Raw genomic sequence first — 18,252 nt, 5'->3', positions numbered from 1 at the left:
AGAAATGCTTCAAACTAAAAACAGTATGCCCCTTCAGTGCTTGGGCCTTGTGTTCAGTGCATTTAATCAACATAATGATCTGGAGCAGTAATGCGGGGCCGTCCAGTCCTTGATCGCAGTGGGTATTTTTAGTGGACACTGGCAAGGGGATTTTTCAAGTTACACAGGATCTATTTTAGGTGGCTGAGAGCGAGGGATAAATGGACAGAAGCAGCTGGAGGGATGGATGGAGCGGTGCCTCTTGTGTGGGTTATGGGGGGGGAGTACAAACGTTTAGCCCAGCTGATGACCTAGAATCCAAATCCGTGACCCCCTTAGTCATATTCCTGTGTGACACTAACTTCTTCCTGTCCGGTGTTGCCTCTCACTGCTAACTGCTAACTAATAATAACATATATTTAAATATCAATTATTTGCAGAAATACAAAACCCTTTGATGATATATATTGTACCTTATAACAAGCTTATAAAAGCTTATAACAAGCGTTTATTGAACTTACTACCAGTGGTTTGTTTCGAGATTTGTTGAATACAGTTTGTAGACTACTTGCAGGTGTGCAAATATAAGCTAACTCATGTAAAACTTACAAACAGGCTCGACTCAACTGGGAAACTGTGATTTGTGGTTATGACTATAAGTTTCCAAATCAGGCACCTCCCTTCACTGGACAACATAATCTGCGTTTGTATCCGGGTAAGACATGAGCTCACTTGTAATATATGCTTACTCACTAGGTGGATCAAGAAATGCCTCATCCTTATAAAGATGTGCCCTAGGGTACACAAGAGCCTCATTTATTACCGAAAAACATTATGATGAAATAATGTTACTGTTTTTAGCATATTAGAATTATTTGTAAGGATCATGTAACACTGAAAATAATCTAACCAACTTAGTGAACTTTAGAAAGACAGGAATGTTTTTTCTCCACCATAATTGTATAATATTAATAAGGGCAGAAAGAGTTATTTATACGTGATTGAAAAGATACATGACCTTTAGTTTACTTTTAATAGACATACCGCGTATCCAACAATATCTTGTACATCTGTGTTGTATTTATAGAGGCATGGGAGAGCTTTCTAGAGGAATGCCACATCCTTCACCACTTAATCACTCCGTCATACCAAATATGCACAGTTTATCACACTGTAAGAGAAAGATGGTTTCCGTGAAGAAACTGTATGCAATGTGCAAAGTACAGCGCGAGCGTTTCCGTAAGAGCAAGGTTTTGACGCGTGAGTGGTGCTTGTGGCACAATGATAAACGCTTTATTTCCTGTGACTACCTGCAAAGACTGTAAAACAGAAGACCATTTAGTCAAGAGCACCAGACGGAAACATTTAATAACCGACTGCTTTTCTCTGGAGCACACGCTCTGACAGCAGCCGCGGTGAGCACCGAGATCCTGACCTCCCCGAATGGCAGAGTTCACACATTGTGGCTCATCCACCTGCTCAGCTTCAACCAAAAATAAACCAAGGTTATATATGGCCACGAGTTAAACAATTACGGAGTTATTGTTTTTATTTATTATTGCATTACGATTAAAAATCAAATCATTCAACTGGTCTATTATTACGCATACGGCTTTATACATACATACAGACTTAACAAAATCGGGTATGCAAATATCAGCTAGCTCAGAATTTAGCAAAAAGAATGAAAAGTGTGTGTGATGTTGACTTTCCAAAATTAAATACAATTGCTTTAGTATATTGCTATATGTTAAATATGCGACAGACTTACAATTAGACTCGATAAAACCTGAAGCGTAATGACAGGACAAGCGGTCACTGTTACTGTAATTATAGCAGTGATGGGGGGAGTTTCAGTAATGCCTGGCCTGTGTCTGAGATTGTTCCTCCCCTTCCCCCTAAACGCAAAAGAAGCTAGCAGTATTACCTAATAAGCACAAGATAGCTAGGAACTATTTGTTTATACTTGGGGAGTAATGAGAGAGTGCCTCAGAAAAGATCTGAACAGGCCCCGGCCCGAGCATTCAAACTGAGAATAATCGTCTTAATCGGATGGCATTTATCTGGCGTGACTCAAACATAAACGTTCTAGCAAAACTTCTTTCCACGCTAAACGTTACCAGCACGGCGAAGGGAGCGCGGATGTTTCCCGAAACAGTTATTTTGTTTACTCCAGTGCTCCAGGCCTCATGACTCAAAACAAACATCCGCTCAGAAGCTTTAGAAAGGAAATGAGTGCCACCTAATGGCAGATTTGATCTGTACCGGACAGCGCTTATTTTGAGACGTATTTATTTCGTACAGAAAAGCACATTGTGCTTAACTTACTAATGAAAGACAGAGGTGGAAAAATAATATTGTATACTAAAATAAACAGTATCACAAATGCTGGTAAGTGATGAGATACATCATAAAATCAATCTACATAAAATAACAAAACCGTGAGCTCAAAGGAGAATATAGCATGTAAGGCATGACATTTTTACGTAGGCTATGCACTCTTTACCATATGTGGAAAAACATCCTTGACCACACTGTTTCTGGCTACAACATCCTCTTCCTGTCAATCCTCATCCGGTCTTTATGACTTCACAGGCAGTGAAAAGGCAGTTTTTCATACTTCCCTTGAAACAACCTCACAATCACCATTGTAATAGTGTCCTACAACAATAAAGGCCTTGTTTCATTTTGATGCTTATGGAGTCCTTCGAACAATGGGTTCATGTTTGTCTCAGTTTATAGTGACGAGGATCACGGGAGATCAGATCCATGCCGTCGCCGAGAGAGCACGTGCTTCAGTTAAATGGGGATGTGGAAGGAGTCTTTGATCCACTGGTCTCGAGAGTTCTGAGCGGGCTGAGGAAGGGACAACAGCGTCTCGCCGCTCTCTCTTTCGTGTTCATCTTCGTCTTCCTCCTCTTCGTCTTCAGAATAACCATTTTCGGTGTTGAAGGAGCTCTCACACAGAGAAGAAGAGATATCCTGGAAAGCTCCTTTGTATTCCTGTATGGACTCATACAGAGACCACAACTGGCACAGAAGGGACATGTCCAGCTGTCGGAGTCCAACCTGCGAATGGTGTGAACTTTTAAATATATAGAATATGTTTGCAGAATACAAATTAAACATTTGGTAGGGAAAGACACACTCTGTTTTTTTTTTATTGAATGTTCTATTTATTTTTTGTATTTTTTAAAATAAAACTGTAAATGAATTGTTAATGAAAATATTAATAAAATTGTTTCAATTAATGTCAAATTGCTGTTAAAATGTCTGTACAGAATTTTTTTTTCACACAAAAGATTATTTCACATGGTTTAAAGGTTTAGTTTCAAACCTTAAGTAATTTTAACTTTTTGACAGCAAAAACAAAACAAAATGGTAACAAAATTATATATGTATATATATATATATATATATATATATATATACACACACACACACACACACACACATATATATATATATATATATATATATATATATATATATATATATATATATATATATATATATATTCTAACACTGTACAATTTCTTAAGTAAACAATCTTCTATAAATATATTAAATGCAACTACAAAGTCATTACATTTTTTTTAAGAAAGTCATGTTTTATTTAGGTCAAAAGGTGTGCTTCTAAAAAAAACTTGTATGCAAAACGTACGAAATATATAAATGTTATAAATAAATGTTCTATAAATATGTACAAAATATACAAAAAGGTATACAAATCCAAAGCATACCTTGCACTTCACAGTTTCTTATACGTCTCTATCACTGACCCATGAATAGCTGTCCATTTTGCACAGACTGAGCTCGAGTGTGGGACTCACCATCTCTTTGCGCAGCACGGCCAGCGCCGCGTCGAGGCTCGCGGGTTTGCTGCGCCCGAGACAGTCGCTCACCCGGGACTTGCTGATGTCCGCCTGGATGCGCGTCCTCTTACTGTACACCTTCTCAATGTCCCTCCAGGACCCTCCGCTCGAGTTCAGGATACCGCTCAGTCCTTTAGGTAACGGAGGCAAGCCTTCAATAGAGCAGACGCTTCCAGCCGGACAGTCCGCAGAACTGGACTGAAACCCGTTCATTTCCGATTCCACTATTTTCGCTTTTAAAATCAAAAGCAGGTTTTAATCTTTTCTACGCTCGCCGTTGTTATTTTGTTAATTTATTTAACCCCATCAAAAACATCGAACCGAGATGAAATAGTCTTTCTTTAAAAAAAAAAATGGCACGAAAGGTGAGCGCGCACGAATGACCTTAAACTGCAACCAACTGTCACGTCCAAAAACTAATTTCCGAAAAAGTGGTATTCTACGCGCGATCCTTCATATATATAATTTACATCGACTGTAACTAGTAGCTCGTTTACAAGCTAGCATAAAATAATTCCGCTCTAATAAACTCTTTGACAATCAGTTTTCTCAGGAGGCGCTTGATTTAAGGCTCTTCCTTATTTTCAATTCGTCGTCAAGCAGCGCATAAAGCTAATACGCTAATAAGGTCACTGCAGATAAAAACAAACTCCTACCCTTAGATACAGGCAAAACTGGACATGAACCCCTGGACAGATCAAGGAGCCCTGCTTTGTTTTCGTTTAACGTTTTCTTTTGTCTTGTACAGCTAAACCTCGCCCACTGCATCTCTCCGCCCAGTGCGCCGTTCAGCCGCAGGGAGGCGCTGTTTCTCATTCACAGCAGCAGAAACCGATGAAGCAGATCTATTCTTTCTACGCAGTTTCTTGAGTCTCAGTGTCTTTTCACTCGCTTCATCTGAGCCTCAGAAAATGTACAATACAACGGGACGCAGAATCGGTTATTGCATTTAAAGATGACAGTATAAATAATTGTCTAAAGACACTAAACGCCACTTTTCTCGAGGTGAGCGTCCAAATTGTCAGATTAATCTCTTGCAGGAGGAAAATCTGAATTGCGAGATATCAACTGACCGTTATTACCTTTCTTTCCTGTAAATAGAATGCAAAGAATTCAATGCAAAAAAAAATCTCTGTGATGGGACATGCGTGCATTTAAAAAAAGAAAATTGTGACATATGGGAATTGGAATGTGAGGGAGAATCATTACACTGCAGAAAAAGTAAAGAAAAAAAACCTATGGAAAACAGTGAAAGAAAACACAAAAATCCTAAACAACAAGCAGTGTAATAAAATATGCAAGGTCTGGAAATACTTTCAAATGCTGGCTTTTTAAACTTTAGAAGGCACATGATCGCTGGAAATGCAAAAGGAAAGCAGTGCAGTGAAATGCAAAATGAATTGTGGGTAAATGGCCCCTAACAGTACCAAACTTACATCTGCTGTTATTTGTTAGACAATACTACAAGCTCCAAAATGGGTACGATGCAGCTTTGAGATCTAATTATAGATTTATAAAACAACTGAAGAAAGTTGCTAAAGCAAAATCAAGGAAAAAGAAACCAACTTTTGCAGCTCAAGCAATGTATTTCAACACACGACACAGTCACATACTCAGCTGTTTTAGAACAAACATGAACACAACCGAAATAATCTGTTGAGTATGTGTCTAATACATATACATATATATATATATGTGTGTATGTATCAGTGCTGTTTGTATTTCCTTATGTGTGTGTGTGCTGTTGCAGCTCTCTCTGTGCTTCAGTCTTATGAGAGCTGCAGTTCTTTTAAGCTGCGGAGGGATTCGGCACAGCCTCGGATCAGACTGCAGAGCTGGATGCTGGCCTCCACTGACACCGAGTGCTGGAGCTCCTGTGTGGCCCATCTGAGTTTATGTAGCACTGCCTCCTCCGCGCTCGACAAGGCTGGGTGGTGGAGGGTGTTGGCCACGGACCCTACAGGAGGTGAAGTCTGGAGAGCAGGGGCGGCTGGTGGCAGGAAGTTAGAACTGGCGGTGGGGACAGAAAGAGGGGTGGACTGTGGGGCGGGAGGGGGGCCTCTCAGTCCCGATGCGGCCCCCTCGCAGTGCTCCGGCCGGGGCTGGCCCGTGATGGAGAGAGGGGGTTCGCTGGAGGAGGCTCCGTTAGACTCGGGGAGAGGCAGAGCCGCTAGCTGACGCTCCCGTACCTGGGACAAGGCCGCCTGGGCGTTTAAAGCTGAAAGAGAAAATGAACAAGTCAACAGAGAAACACAAGACATCATATCCATAATTCTCACACTGCATTTAGATGTACCTGGGTTGTCCTTGTCAATATCGGAGTCCAGCTCTTGACAAGCAACACAGTAATTTTTCTTCTGCTTATCCTGCAGTAGAATTGTCTGCAAATATACGGAACATTCATTACCTCATTCAACGTTAAAATATGCTGCAAACAATAATAAATAAATATTAAATACTAATTATTGCAATTCCAGTGGGGTCCATAACCTGCAAATCCTTTATTTTCACTTTAGAAATTACAGCATCTGCGGAATAATTTAATTAAAAAGATGATCTGTAATTTTATCAACTATTTGAAAATAAAAGTGGGTTGATTTCCAGTTTTAAATATCACAAATTGGGGGGGATTTAAATTGTTTTAAATTGATATTAGCGGATACTTAAATGGCAATTATTATTACACAAGTCACATTAAGTATTTATTCAAATGGTACTTTATATAAATTAAATTAAAACTTTAATTTAAAATATTAAACAGAATTTTATCTTTTAGCATATCAGGTCTCAAAATTCTATTTGCATTTTCTGTATTTAATACTGTTAAATACAAAGCTGTGATGCTTTAATCTGTAGCTGTAATTTACAGTATACAAATAAACTAAAATGTGCATATATATATATATATATATATATATATATATATATATATATATATATATATATATATAAAAAATTTATTTTTCTATAAATGTCATTTTTTTCATTATTTCTATTATTACTTTAGTCTTCAGTGTAAATGATCGTTCAGAAACTAATAAAAAAAAAAATCTAATTTGGTGCTCGGGATAAATAATATCTTGTTATCAATGTTGAAAACACAATCTTTGTGGAAACTGTGATACTTTTTCAGAATTATTATGGTAGTGTTTATGATGTTCAGACCCACACTTATACAAAAACACTATACATGTCATAACTGTCATGTCTCTTTTGGTCAGTTTAATGCATGCTCTCGGAATAAAACGGTTTTCTTTAAAACAGTAATCTTACAGACCACCTTTTGACAGGCATTGTCTATATATCTATCCATCTGTCGTTAATGGCCACAGTTTAGATACCTTACTGCCCATTAAGTATTTACGATTTCCTGAAAAGCTCTTGCACGTACTAACGAAACACTCTTTATGAAGTCACAGATAAACGAAGCACGTGTTTCTCTCTCTCACCCCACACAGCTCACAGCAGTCCCCCAGCATCTTGTAGCCCTTCAGGAGATAGTCTCCCATCAGCTTGCTGATCTTGTCCTGCCGCTCTCGGCGAGCCTGAATCACCTTCATCTCCGCCTCGGAGGGAGGCTCCCATTCAAAGTCCTCATCATCTAGATTCAGCACAACACACATTCCTCATGTGTCTGGCTCAGTGATGCACACATCTCAGAAACTGCCCGCCAGCGTCCATGTTTACGGAGCTTTCAGGCAGTCATACGTCTTTAGGGTTTCAATATTTGTCAGTTATGCTGAAGACATTGCGAAGAGCTAGATATTAGCCACACACCCATACCCGGACAGACACCTAAGAGCTAACCTGCTAGCCCTGAAGATGTTATTTTAGCGAGGCTGCAAGCGCACTACTTTAGCGCGACGGAAGTAAATGAAGTAAAGTAAGATTAATGAAACCTAAAAATAAGAAACTAAGCAGAAGAATAAGTCGTTTATTCGCATTTTACCTGCGTTTAGGGCCATGCTTTACTCCTCAGCCGCCTCACAACACAGATAACGTTTCCTGCTCGAAACTTCAGCGGTGAAATGTATGAAGTGCTGTGAAAACGGACTGGCGCCATCTAGCGAGCTGAATGTAGGACCGGCACTTTTGTTTGCACGTTTATAGGAAATTACATGATATATAAGGCAGATATAATATGTGTATTATAATTTACTTACTTTATAAATTCACATACGTTTTCTTTCAGCTTGTTGTCAAGACAACATTTTCAAAAAAAACACAATTTTTTTAAACGAAGTTCAAAATAAGCAATAAAAAACTAAAATAACACTTATAGGCCTGTATTAATATGACATTTTCTGTACAAAAAATAAAAATATATAATGTATAATATAATGTGTACACATACACATACATATTATATACAATGTGTACATCCATATATATATACATATACATATACCTAAATATATTTCTGTACATAAAAGGTTTTTGTTAGAAATGTGAATGTTTTGCTGTCATTTAATCTTCTATAATCTTTTTGGTAACACTTTATTCTGATGGTCGTTTTCTTGACAATACGTAACTTTGCACCTACATGTCAGCTAACTTTCATTAGAGTATAAGTAGACTGTCTGATTATTTTCTGCTAACTCTTTATTGTGATGATCTCCCAACAGACACTTAACTGACTACAGGTAACTTTTCAAGAACATGTCAGTTTATTCTAACCCTAACCTTACCAGTCTACTAATACTCTACTAACACTCTAATGAAAAGTGCAAAGTTACTTATTGTCAACAGAATGTTCCTAAAGGACATGTTCATGTTGTTTCACACCTACAGACAAAAAAAACAGAATTACAGTATTAATTACATTTACTCAGATACACAAGAGAGTTTATGATGTTTTTACTCCCATACTGAAACCAGAATCTGCCCATAAAAGGCTCAATTGAGTGTCATTACAGCTGGTTTGGGTTTTGCTCTTGCAATCCCAGCAGTGTCCATTGCAGTCTCCTCTCCAACTACGCCGTCCTCTCGCCAGTTTCCACGCCACAGTGTGCTGAGCCAACGCAGAGTGCTGTCGTCCCAGTTTTCTGGAAGCTGCAGCATTAGATACCCTGCTGAGATGATGCCGGCTGCCGCTGCTCGCACATGACTCATTTGGAGAGTTTCAGTCACAAATGCATCTACAGCTTATGAGTGAGAAAAAAACAGCGATAGACTTGGCAGTTCTCAAGGCTCAAAAATGAAACACATGAATCACATTTACACATCCAGGTGCTGCAGGGGCAACGTATTTTTTGCAGGCCAAACTCTGAAATCTGTTAGCATTTTAGCACTTCCTGAAGTCAGATTTTCTCAAATGTTTTTTTTTTTGTATGTTTCATTCTACAACATAAAATATCTTAGTAATAGCCATGTTGTTTCATGTCAAGATGTTCAAGTCACCTTTATTTCAGGAAAATAGGAGAAACAGTTATGAAAAGAGAACTGTAGAAGCAGTTCGGCCCTAAAGCAAGTCAATATTTAGCTCTAGTTAGTTCAGTTTAGATAGGGCCACATGATTAACTGGATATTTCTGGTTCTCTCAATTTATTAAGCATTATCTGTTATATTTGCTCGCTGACTTTTATATTGCACAGGTTGTCATTAAATGTCATCACGCCAAAACGCAAAACTCATATACGCACTAGTCCAACCTATATTGTTTATATCTGGGTTTTGCAAAATATACTAATCCAAAATCTAAAAGAAAATGTTTGATGTTTTGAAAATGTAAGCGTTGTTACTGTCATGCCTCCATTACAGCCTACATTTAGCTTTTTAATTTTGCAGATTGTATTCAAGATTCAGAAACCAGAATACGCCTGTGAGGCTTCGGGTTTATATGACGGCTTATTTATAATCAAATACATACCTGCACTCGCTGGGATGGTCAAGAGAGTTCCCAGTGAAATTAAACTGGGGTATGTGAATATTCCTCCCAGATGTACCAGCACATTGAAAACTTAGGAGAAAACAGGACAAAATATTAAATAAAAAATCTGACCTATATTTTTTCCACTGAATAATAAGGCCTACAAAACTTGAAAGTAATGTTTAAATACCTTCAAACACAAGGCATAAGTAATTTCTAACTCTGTGCAATTCTTAATTAATACCATGCAGTGAAAAAACAAGTTACCGAGCAGTAGAGATGCCATGAAGCAGAGTTTATCCCAGGGAATGTGCTGAGAGGGAGGCCAGTATTCCACGTGTGTGAAATAAAGCAAAACACACACCCAGGAGTGGAGGACAAAACTACACAGACCCACACCGGACAGCAACACACTGGCAGCGCCTGGCTCGACATTTCCTGCACGCTTTCTGAAAAGCACCTGAGACGCGATAAAAACCATCAACTACTACCTTAAATTTGTGTGTAGTTGTTAATACACAAATCAGTTAAATGCATAACTTGAGATCACTGGATGAATCACTACATGATTCTGAACTAAACGTTTTAGTGAACTGATTCAAAAGAGTCACTGAATGAGTTCAAATCCCGGCCACTAATAAAGCCTGACCTTGAATAAAGCAGAAGCTGAAGCTGAACCAACTCCCAGTGCCACTCCTGTGATTGAGTCACTGTGAAAACCATCCCCATAGGCCAACATAACAAGTCCAGTTATGGACAGGATGACGGCCACTATCTAAATATGGAATAGACAAATATGAGGTTACTTCAAAACTGGTAAATAATAAAATCACTCATACAACACTATGGCTCACCCTGACACCCATAAAGCGGTCCTTGAGTCCAATCCATGAAAGGAGGAAAATAAAAGCCTGGCTGCAACAGAGGACGGCACTTACGTCCACTTTGGAGATGCGGCATAGTGCCAACAAGTACAAATAACCAGATAAATTCCATAGCACAGAGAACGGAGCGGCTCCTTTCAGGACACTCCTTACAGTCAGCTCTTCACCCAGAAACTGGCTGCACTTTCTGCAATTCAGAAGAAGATCAAAATAAATACAGCAAATATTTCTATCACATCATTTTTTTTAGGTTTTATGTGCTAGGGACAAGCTTATCTAAGTCGTTTTTTAGTAAAACGTCGAATAACACAAATCTATATTTTTCCTTGACTGTTCAATGTACGTGACTTAAAAATACATACAGTAAATGTTATATATGTGTGTTACATACTTATCTCTTTCTATTATTTGCATTATTGATAGGAAATTAGCATATTTCACTATTAGATCAGACACACTAAACATTTGTGACAGCATGTATATGGTACATATGTCCACTTTTGAGTTAATTTTAAGGAATTATTTTGTTGCATGTGAACGTCCATGATACCCACGGATGTTTAACTGGTAAAGATATATGCGTGCAGTTTCAGTTGGCTGCCGTATAAATAGAAAACTCTAAACCCCATGCGTAAAAATACAGCTTAGTCAGGATTCTGTGCATGCACACCACAATTTATAATAAAGCTGCAGCCTCAACTGATATTGGTGAAGGTTTTGCTGGTACATCAACAAAAGCCTGCAGCCAGTGTCGGTGATGACTTTGCACTAATAATGGGCTGCTGGCATTGATTCATTAATGAAAAGTTGTCATTTGTTTAGCTGCAGAGGCTGAGAGGATTAGAGACTAAAAGCAGCTTGCACTAAACAGCTTAAATTAAAATAAGATTTATATACAATAATGATTATTTAGATTTAAGTTGCTTTAATTGCTTCTGCACTCTAGCAAATTAATATTGCAAGAAAAATGCCCGCAAAACATGTATCTCAAAGTCACAAAGACAAGCATCCTTAAAAATAAAAGTTACAAAATGGAGCTTTAAAAGTAGTTTGCAATATATGTATACAATATATAATAATATGTGTAGTATATGAAACACTTCTGTTTCGTTCGAACCTGAACTCGGTGGTTGGTGACTGCTTCTGTTTCTCCGTGAGAAGATGGCACAGATAGTAGAGTGAAAAAAAGAGAATGTTCCAGATGCTACAAAACCAAATGATGAAGAACGGGGCGGGATGTCTCATTAGAGTCTCTTTAGCACTATTAGTACCCCAGGCCCAGGAAACAGCCACACAAGCCCCTAAAATGAGCCCGCAGGTCACCCTCCGTACAGCTCGGAATGGACATCGTGCACAACAGCGTTTAGATGGTCTTTCTGGATCAGATTCATCAAGAACCAAAGCCTGCTCCTGAGGATCCTTCTCACTTGCTAAGGAGAATTAAGACATGACATTTGAAGAATTACAAACGCCTTTCCTTCCTAGCTCTACAATAACAGATTTCCAGACCAAAACGAAAACACCCACATACTATACGAAAAAGCTGAAAAATGTTACCTGGTGTGGGCAGGTGAAGCGTGACTGGCTGGGGTCCGGAGGAAGGAGATATCTTGGCTGAGAGTTTGTTCATTGCTCGTTGTGCTCACTTTAAAAAAAAACAAAAGACAAGCTCGGACTCTAATACCAGTAATATGCGTTAAGTAAACACACATGTTAAGTGCAGATTACTAGAGTCCACCTGTGATTAAAAATCTCAGGTTTAACAGCTTACAGTCTCACTTGCTAAATGATGCTAAATCGCAGTTAATGCTGATGTTAGTTGTTTTTATGTTGTGGGTACAAAACAATTAATTAAAACTAAATTTAAGCCAGTAAAGTGAGGTTTAAAGTGAGGAATAATACATTTACTGATACTCTTAAAGGTCTAAATATTTTTTTCAAATGATAATAATATGTACAGGTTAATCAAGCAGTAATAGCTTTTTAAGGTACAAATTGCACTTTTTATAGTGTAAATATAACAAATGAATATTTCTACCCATGATTAACTTTACCTTGGCATCTAGCCCGGATTTTCTGTCACTGCATAAAATTTGGGCATTATTATTGCCCAGAAAAAATAAATCATATTTGTAATGACCTCTTGTGACAACACGCCCCGAGTAGCTGGGTTCTAACCAACAAATATGGTGTTTTAAAATCACAGAACAACAGCAATTTATAGAAACTGCTTTAGTCAGTTGTCATTTGATCAATTCTTTAACATTTATACTATATTCATGTTTTATAATTTATAGGCCTCAATACAAAACAAACGTCAATGAAAGTTTTATAGTTGTTTTATTTGGTTTAATGACACAAGAGTCAAACATTCCACACATGACAAAACAAACAAGACACAAAATCACATGAGTTGCTGTGATTTAAACGTTTCTGCCTTTAAATGGCTCTAGACTCTACGAAAGACAAGTTAACACACGCGTACATAATGAGGTGATCAAACTCCGTACATTGAAATGCATCGCTCAGATGCACTTTGTGTCCTATGGGTTCATTTATGGGTAAGATGACGACCTTTAGGGAGCACTTTCACAAAGCAGAGGTATGTTATTCCTTGCCTGAGAACTTCAAGGCAACCAATCGCCCCACACTTAGATCTTCAAGTTGGATTTATTCTTTTATGATTCATTTATGCACCATCAGTATGACCTAGCAACTCTGCTAAGTAATACTAATGTGTTTTCTGAGGTGTGAGGTTCTCTCTGAAATGCCTTCTTTGTTTAATGGGGAGCCGTGCAAATTTCCTTTTTCTGTCTTGCTGTGAAAGTGCTGAGGGAATGTACTCGAGGATAACATCTGTCCTGTGGAATCTGATACGGGCATTCAATCTGTCATAATTAAAGAAAGGGAAACACAGTATAAGGGAGTGAGATTATTTATGGTGATAAAATGTTTAAAACTTGCCATTGGCAATATATTAATGAAAAGGTCGGCATACCTTTGGGTTTAGGGTTCATCAGGATCAGAGGCAGCTCTACTGTCACATCACTAGGGAAAAAAAAACTTACGATTAGATAATTGGATGTTTCTGATTCGTCGTAATGCATTTCAGCTGCATTTTACTTTTCATTTACCTTGCTGTCAAGCCTCCCAGCAGACTGAAAAGATATAGGAAGAAGCATATAAATCAAAACAGAAATAATAGTAAAAGTATAAATATAATTTATTTATAAACAGTTTGTTTAGCATAAATTCCTTACCCTCCTCCTGATACCATGAGGTTAACTTTGATCTTGTAGGACACCAGGATTCCCAGCATCTCCTTATCCATACCTCCCCTTATTCTGAAGAAAAAAAGAAAAACAACGAAGTGAATGTATTGTAAAAACTTAATTATGAGCATGATTACATTTCTGTGAGGCACTCTGTAAAAATGTATGAAAGTTTGTAAAACTGAAACAAACACTCACACAGTGGTTGAGGCCAAGTTGGTGTCTTCATCTTTAAGCCTGCCGTCCAGTGCCAGGCCACGCTTCTCCTTGTTGTTTGCTAGCAGAGGAGTGATTGGAAGGGTTTTTTCAAAAGTTGCATTTCCTTCTACAGTTTCCCTGCAGAGAAAAAGATGATTTAGAGAACTTAAGACTGACCACTGAAGTGATCTTCACTACAGCTAGCATACTGGAAAACAAGTCCCTGTTTGAAGAAGATGAGCCTTACCCAAACTCTTCACACAGCACGTTCTTGGTGTATTTGTCAGCTGAATAGAGAACGACGTCTGTGGTTTGGTCAACTGTGAGAATAATGGATGCAAAATCAGTTATATTTATTACCTACAGAGATCTAATTTCTTTTGAATATTAAATCACTTAAATCAACATTTTATATCAACTAATTGACTTATTTGGAAGTAGTCATATTGCTGGCTGGATAATAAACAGTCACTCAGATACTGTAATATACAGTAATATACATTATTTGTTACCGAAATTAATTCATTTTACCTGTAACCTTGATTTTCTTCACAACTTTGTTGGTCTCATTCTTGATCTTAACAGAGACTGGGATGGGATCGCCGTGGTAATAGATCTATTATCACGACAAAAAAACACACATGAGTTTCTTCTTGGTATAAATCAAAGTGCACATGAAGTGCATCGAATGTTACGTACTTCTTTGTCCAGAGAGGCTTCCAGAAGAACAGGCTTATCAGACATCATGAAGCTCTTGCAGAGCTCAGCTTTCTGTGCAGATCCTGTGTTATCAGGGGCAAACTGGATTTTACGAATGACGAGACGGCAGGTGTCCCTGTGAAGGGAGTGGATAGCAAAAATTATTAGCAAAGCTCAGTGAATTATCGGTGTTTTTACAGGGGTTGAATGTGCGAAATAACACACTTACTTCTTGTCGATCTTCTCATCGGGGTCATCAGCTGATTGAGCCAAGTAGGCTTTGACCTCAAAATCGACACCACAAGCCTGCAAGAAAAGAGCCGTGAGCAAGTCCATTCCACGCGTTTCTGATACATCATTCAGTCCTGTTTTCCTCCCACCTTTCCTTTGTCATCTGGGCCAGGCTGAAGTGTAACAGAGCAAGGGAGGTTGGTAGGAATCTGAAAGACAAATTGATAGATACATAAATAATAAATAATAAAAAAAAAGTGTCAATAAAAAATACATGTTAAAATATCTGGAAGATGCCTTACATTAAAAGTGAAGGGATGACCCTGCTCTCCAGCTTTCTTGAGGAGAGTGTCGTGCATCTCTGTGAGGGTGGGTTTGTGGCCTGCCTCAGGATATAGCTGTATATGCTGAATCCAGATGTCTTTTCTAAAGGAAAGCCCGATCACGTCAAGGTCTTCACGACCGTAGCGGAAAGCACAGGCCAGCTGAATCCAAACTGCATGAAGCAAGATACTTGTCAAACATTGTTTTTGCATGAATCCATTAATTTTTTTATTATCTTAAAGTCATTTTGATCACTATTAAAAAAAACAAGCATTAAGAAACAAACTATTTACTATTACATATTGCCCTGTTTCACTGAGGCACACTGATACTGACAATACCTTTTCTGTCTCCAAGGTCTGCAGGATCGATTTTCAGTACACCCTCTGTTTAATAATAAGAAACGATTCCAGTTCAGTTGTTGGATATGATTGGTTTTCTGTGTTTTAAAAATAAACGTAGACGGTTTCTTACCAACGGGTTCAACTTTGTCAACATGGTCAATATAGTCTCTCTTCCCCAAGTAGAGAGTGAGCTGAAAAGCAAACAGTGCATCACACACATGCATTGAAAAATGTAATATGACTATATTGCATTACATATAATGTGAACATTTTATATATTGATGAACTGATGAAAGATCAAGTCTTGAACCATACCTGGCCATTTCCACTGGTCTTTTTGAAAACTCTTTCAAAACACGAATAAAAAGGAAAAGGGGGAAGAAACAGTTAGAAATGTTGTTTGTGGTGTGATAAAACACAAGATAAAGAGTTTGAGATAAAGAGGAATGAGACAAGGTCACTTGTCCTATTAGACCTATACCTGAGGTATTAACCTCTTCAGCCACCTCTACCCGAGCACCGTATTTGCGTTTGCAGGTTTGACCTTCTTGTCCTGAGCATTTGTCAAGCTGTTAAAGCTTAGTATTTTAAGATGCTTCAAAACCAAGTCCTGGACTAACCTGCACTAATCCAGGCTCCATGAATGGTTACAGCTTGTGTTTACTCCAAAGGGGATGCCTGGTAATTGATTGTGACTGTCAGCTTATGACACGTTTATGCTGGACTTCAGTGAATGTTCCCACTCGATAAGATCTATACTTACAAGAACTTACAAGAGCGTTCTCACTGACACATGCAATGGCTTTTTGTTTTGTGCTGCAACTTTTGTTGCATTACCTTCAGAAGATTAATAAACATACCAGATATCCTATCCTATCCTATCTTATCCTATCTTATCCTATCCTATCCTATCCTATCCTATCCTATCCTACTCAGATACAGATGCTATAATAAATGGTTTATTAATTTTTGATCTCTCAGATTATTCGAAACATTAACATTTGCAGTTTTGCTGACTTATTGCTTGGACACAATCTACTGTAACATAAGTAGTCAAGTAAAAAAAACCCCACAAAATTAAGTAATTGAGAATTATGAACTCAATAAATATTATGGTCAAAAGAGAATTCACAAGAGGGTTGCTACTACCTAAATGACTTTTTATGAATGTTTACTAAATTGTTTTGGTCATTGAAATTTACAAGAAGTGAAATTCTACATAAAATGGTAAATTAGAAGTTTAGAAAAAACTATTTGGTAGCTGTTTTCTGTTTGTCAAGTTTTAAAGGCGAGAGCAGAAAGGCAACAAAACTTACTTGTCTACCATTGTAGAAGGATTTTCCTGAAATAAATGAAAAAGAGAATATTATGAAGAGTAATAACAACCAAGGTGACATGACTGTGAATGCGTGTCAGTCTTATTATAGTAAATGAAAACTAATACTAAAAAAAGTCTATTATTTGATTTGAATTAAAACCAAAATTAAACTGAAATTGAATGCATTAAACAGCAAAACTGAACTACATTACACAACTACAACATTTGTCATTTTCCTTTAGATTAACTTGCTGTACTGAAACAACTGAAACTAGAAAAAAAAATAAACTATATAAAAAAACTGATATGACAAGGAAATTAGAAAATATTCAGAAACTCTATAATAGCACCTTAGTGGCAGTAAAATAACATTGTTTGCATCTATATAGTGATGATGTGTATTTGTGTGTGTGTGTGTGTGTGTGTGTGTGCATGTGCGTGTGAATGTAGAGATAATCTCATCCAATGGGATTACAGCCCCACTTTTATTTTTCTCTCAACCAAATTTAAGATAAGCCTGTACGGCGTTGCTCACCCAGGGAACTTTGCTGAAAACGTCTCTAAATACGCAAAGGTAACTAGGCTTTGAGGTTATTTTGCATGTAAATCGCATGAATGGAATATGACATGAAGAGAAATCAGAAAGGTTGTGTGCGTAATTTACATTTCAAAAACTGATGAAAATGAAATAAAAAGGAAGCGCTAAAAGGTTGTCAGTTACTCTGTGCATCTTAAAAACACAGGTTTTTGCATTAAAAATGAAGAGATGCATTTTCCCCTCCCCATTTGTTTTGTTTCTTAAACATCAACTGAATCGATGCTGCTGTCCTATAATGCAAGTCAGTGAGTTCTTACCTTTTCACTGGTAGGGCGATAGGGTGATCTGCTCTTTCTCGCTGGTAATCCGCAGCCTGTCTGTCGAGGTCAGAGAGTGCAGATGACAGTCAGAGGCGCAGGGTTTTATACTCGGACCTTTGCTCTGTTGGCTGGTGCTGTTCTGTTGTAGAAGCTGCTGTCTTTCTGTCAATCCAATTAAACACTTAACCTGCTATTTAGGGCTACAAAATGTGTATAAATAAAAATGGGGAATTATACCGTAGAGCTACAGGGAAATTATGTTTCTATGTTTGGAAATGAAAATATTTGAACAAGAATTATGACAGTGTAATGCCTTGGGACAAGATTATATATCTTAGTAAATTAAACCAAAATGAGTTGTTATGCCACTAATTACAGTAGTTTACAAATTATAAAACAAC

General features: G+C 37.7%; 4 protein-coding genes across 5 annotated transcripts; all 4 read right to left on the bottom strand.

Moving 5' to 3' along the window:
- Window positions 1-2,254: 2,254 nt before the first annotated feature.
- Window positions 2,255-4,685, bottom strand: fam89b (family with sequence similarity 89 member B). Of its 2 annotated transcripts, XM_043250869.1 has the most exons (3): window positions 4,511-4,685; window positions 3,813-3,985; window positions 2,255-3,048 (listed from the first exon to the last, which is right to left on the bottom strand). In XM_043250869.1, the coding sequence occupies exons 1-3, from the start codon at window positions 4,668-4,670 to the stop codon at window positions 2,779-2,781; spliced, it is 603 nt and encodes a 200-aa protein (XP_043106804.1). In that variant the 5' UTR covers window positions 4,671-4,685; the 3' UTR covers window positions 2,255-2,778. The 2 variants fall into 2 exon arrangements, with proteins under 2 accessions (XP_043106804.1, XP_043106805.1); XM_043250870.1 differs by having other exon boundaries at window positions 3,813-4,625.
- Window positions 4,686-5,420: 735 nt separating this feature from the next.
- On the bottom strand, window positions 5,421-7,913 carry znrd2 (zinc ribbon domain containing 2). The gene is made up of 4 exons (XM_043250868.1): window positions 7,804-7,913; window positions 7,304-7,455; window positions 6,151-6,235; window positions 5,421-6,072 (listed from the first exon to the last, which is right to left on the bottom strand). Exons 1-4 carry the CDS (start codon window positions 7,817-7,819, stop codon window positions 5,624-5,626), a joined length of 702 nt encoding a protein of 233 aa, XP_043106803.1. The 5' UTR covers window positions 7,820-7,913; the 3' UTR covers window positions 5,421-5,623.
- Window positions 7,914-8,750: 837 nt separating this feature from the next.
- Window positions 8,751-12,237, bottom strand: LOC122352419 (solute carrier family 35 member F4). The gene is made up of 7 exons (XM_043249834.1): window positions 12,165-12,237; window positions 11,725-12,037; window positions 10,578-10,794; window positions 10,373-10,498; window positions 9,991-10,183; window positions 9,724-9,813; window positions 8,751-8,998 (listed from the first exon to the last, which is right to left on the bottom strand). Exons 1-7 carry the CDS (start codon window positions 12,235-12,237, stop codon window positions 8,751-8,753), a joined length of 1,260 nt encoding a protein of 419 aa, XP_043105769.1.
- Window positions 12,238-12,975: 738 nt separating this feature from the next.
- Window positions 12,976-17,909, bottom strand: arr3a (arrestin 3a, retinal (X-arrestin)). Its single transcript, XM_043250758.1, has 16 exons — window positions 17,849-17,909; window positions 16,992-17,017; window positions 15,991-16,021; window positions 15,806-15,866; window positions 15,673-15,717; window positions 15,310-15,503; window positions 15,157-15,216; window positions 15,006-15,082; window positions 14,777-14,912; window positions 14,609-14,693; window positions 14,325-14,397; window positions 14,078-14,215; window positions 13,868-13,951; window positions 13,742-13,765; window positions 13,606-13,655; window positions 12,976-13,495 (listed from the first exon to the last, which is right to left on the bottom strand). The coding sequence occupies exons 2-16, from the start codon at window positions 17,000-17,002 to the stop codon at window positions 13,491-13,493; spliced, it is 1,074 nt and encodes a 357-aa protein (XP_043106693.1). The 5' UTR covers window positions 17,003-17,017; window positions 17,849-17,909; the 3' UTR covers window positions 12,976-13,490.
- Between the last annotated feature and the right edge of the window lie 343 nt (window positions 17,910-18,252).

Source organism: Puntigrus tetrazona, chromosome 10, assembly GCF_018831695.1.
Source record: "Puntigrus tetrazona isolate hp1 chromosome 10, ASM1883169v1, whole genome shotgun sequence".
Lineage (NCBI taxonomy): Eukaryota > Metazoa > Chordata > Actinopteri > Cypriniformes > Cyprinidae > Puntigrus > Puntigrus tetrazona.
This window is presented reverse-complemented; position numbering and strand designations above follow the sequence as displayed.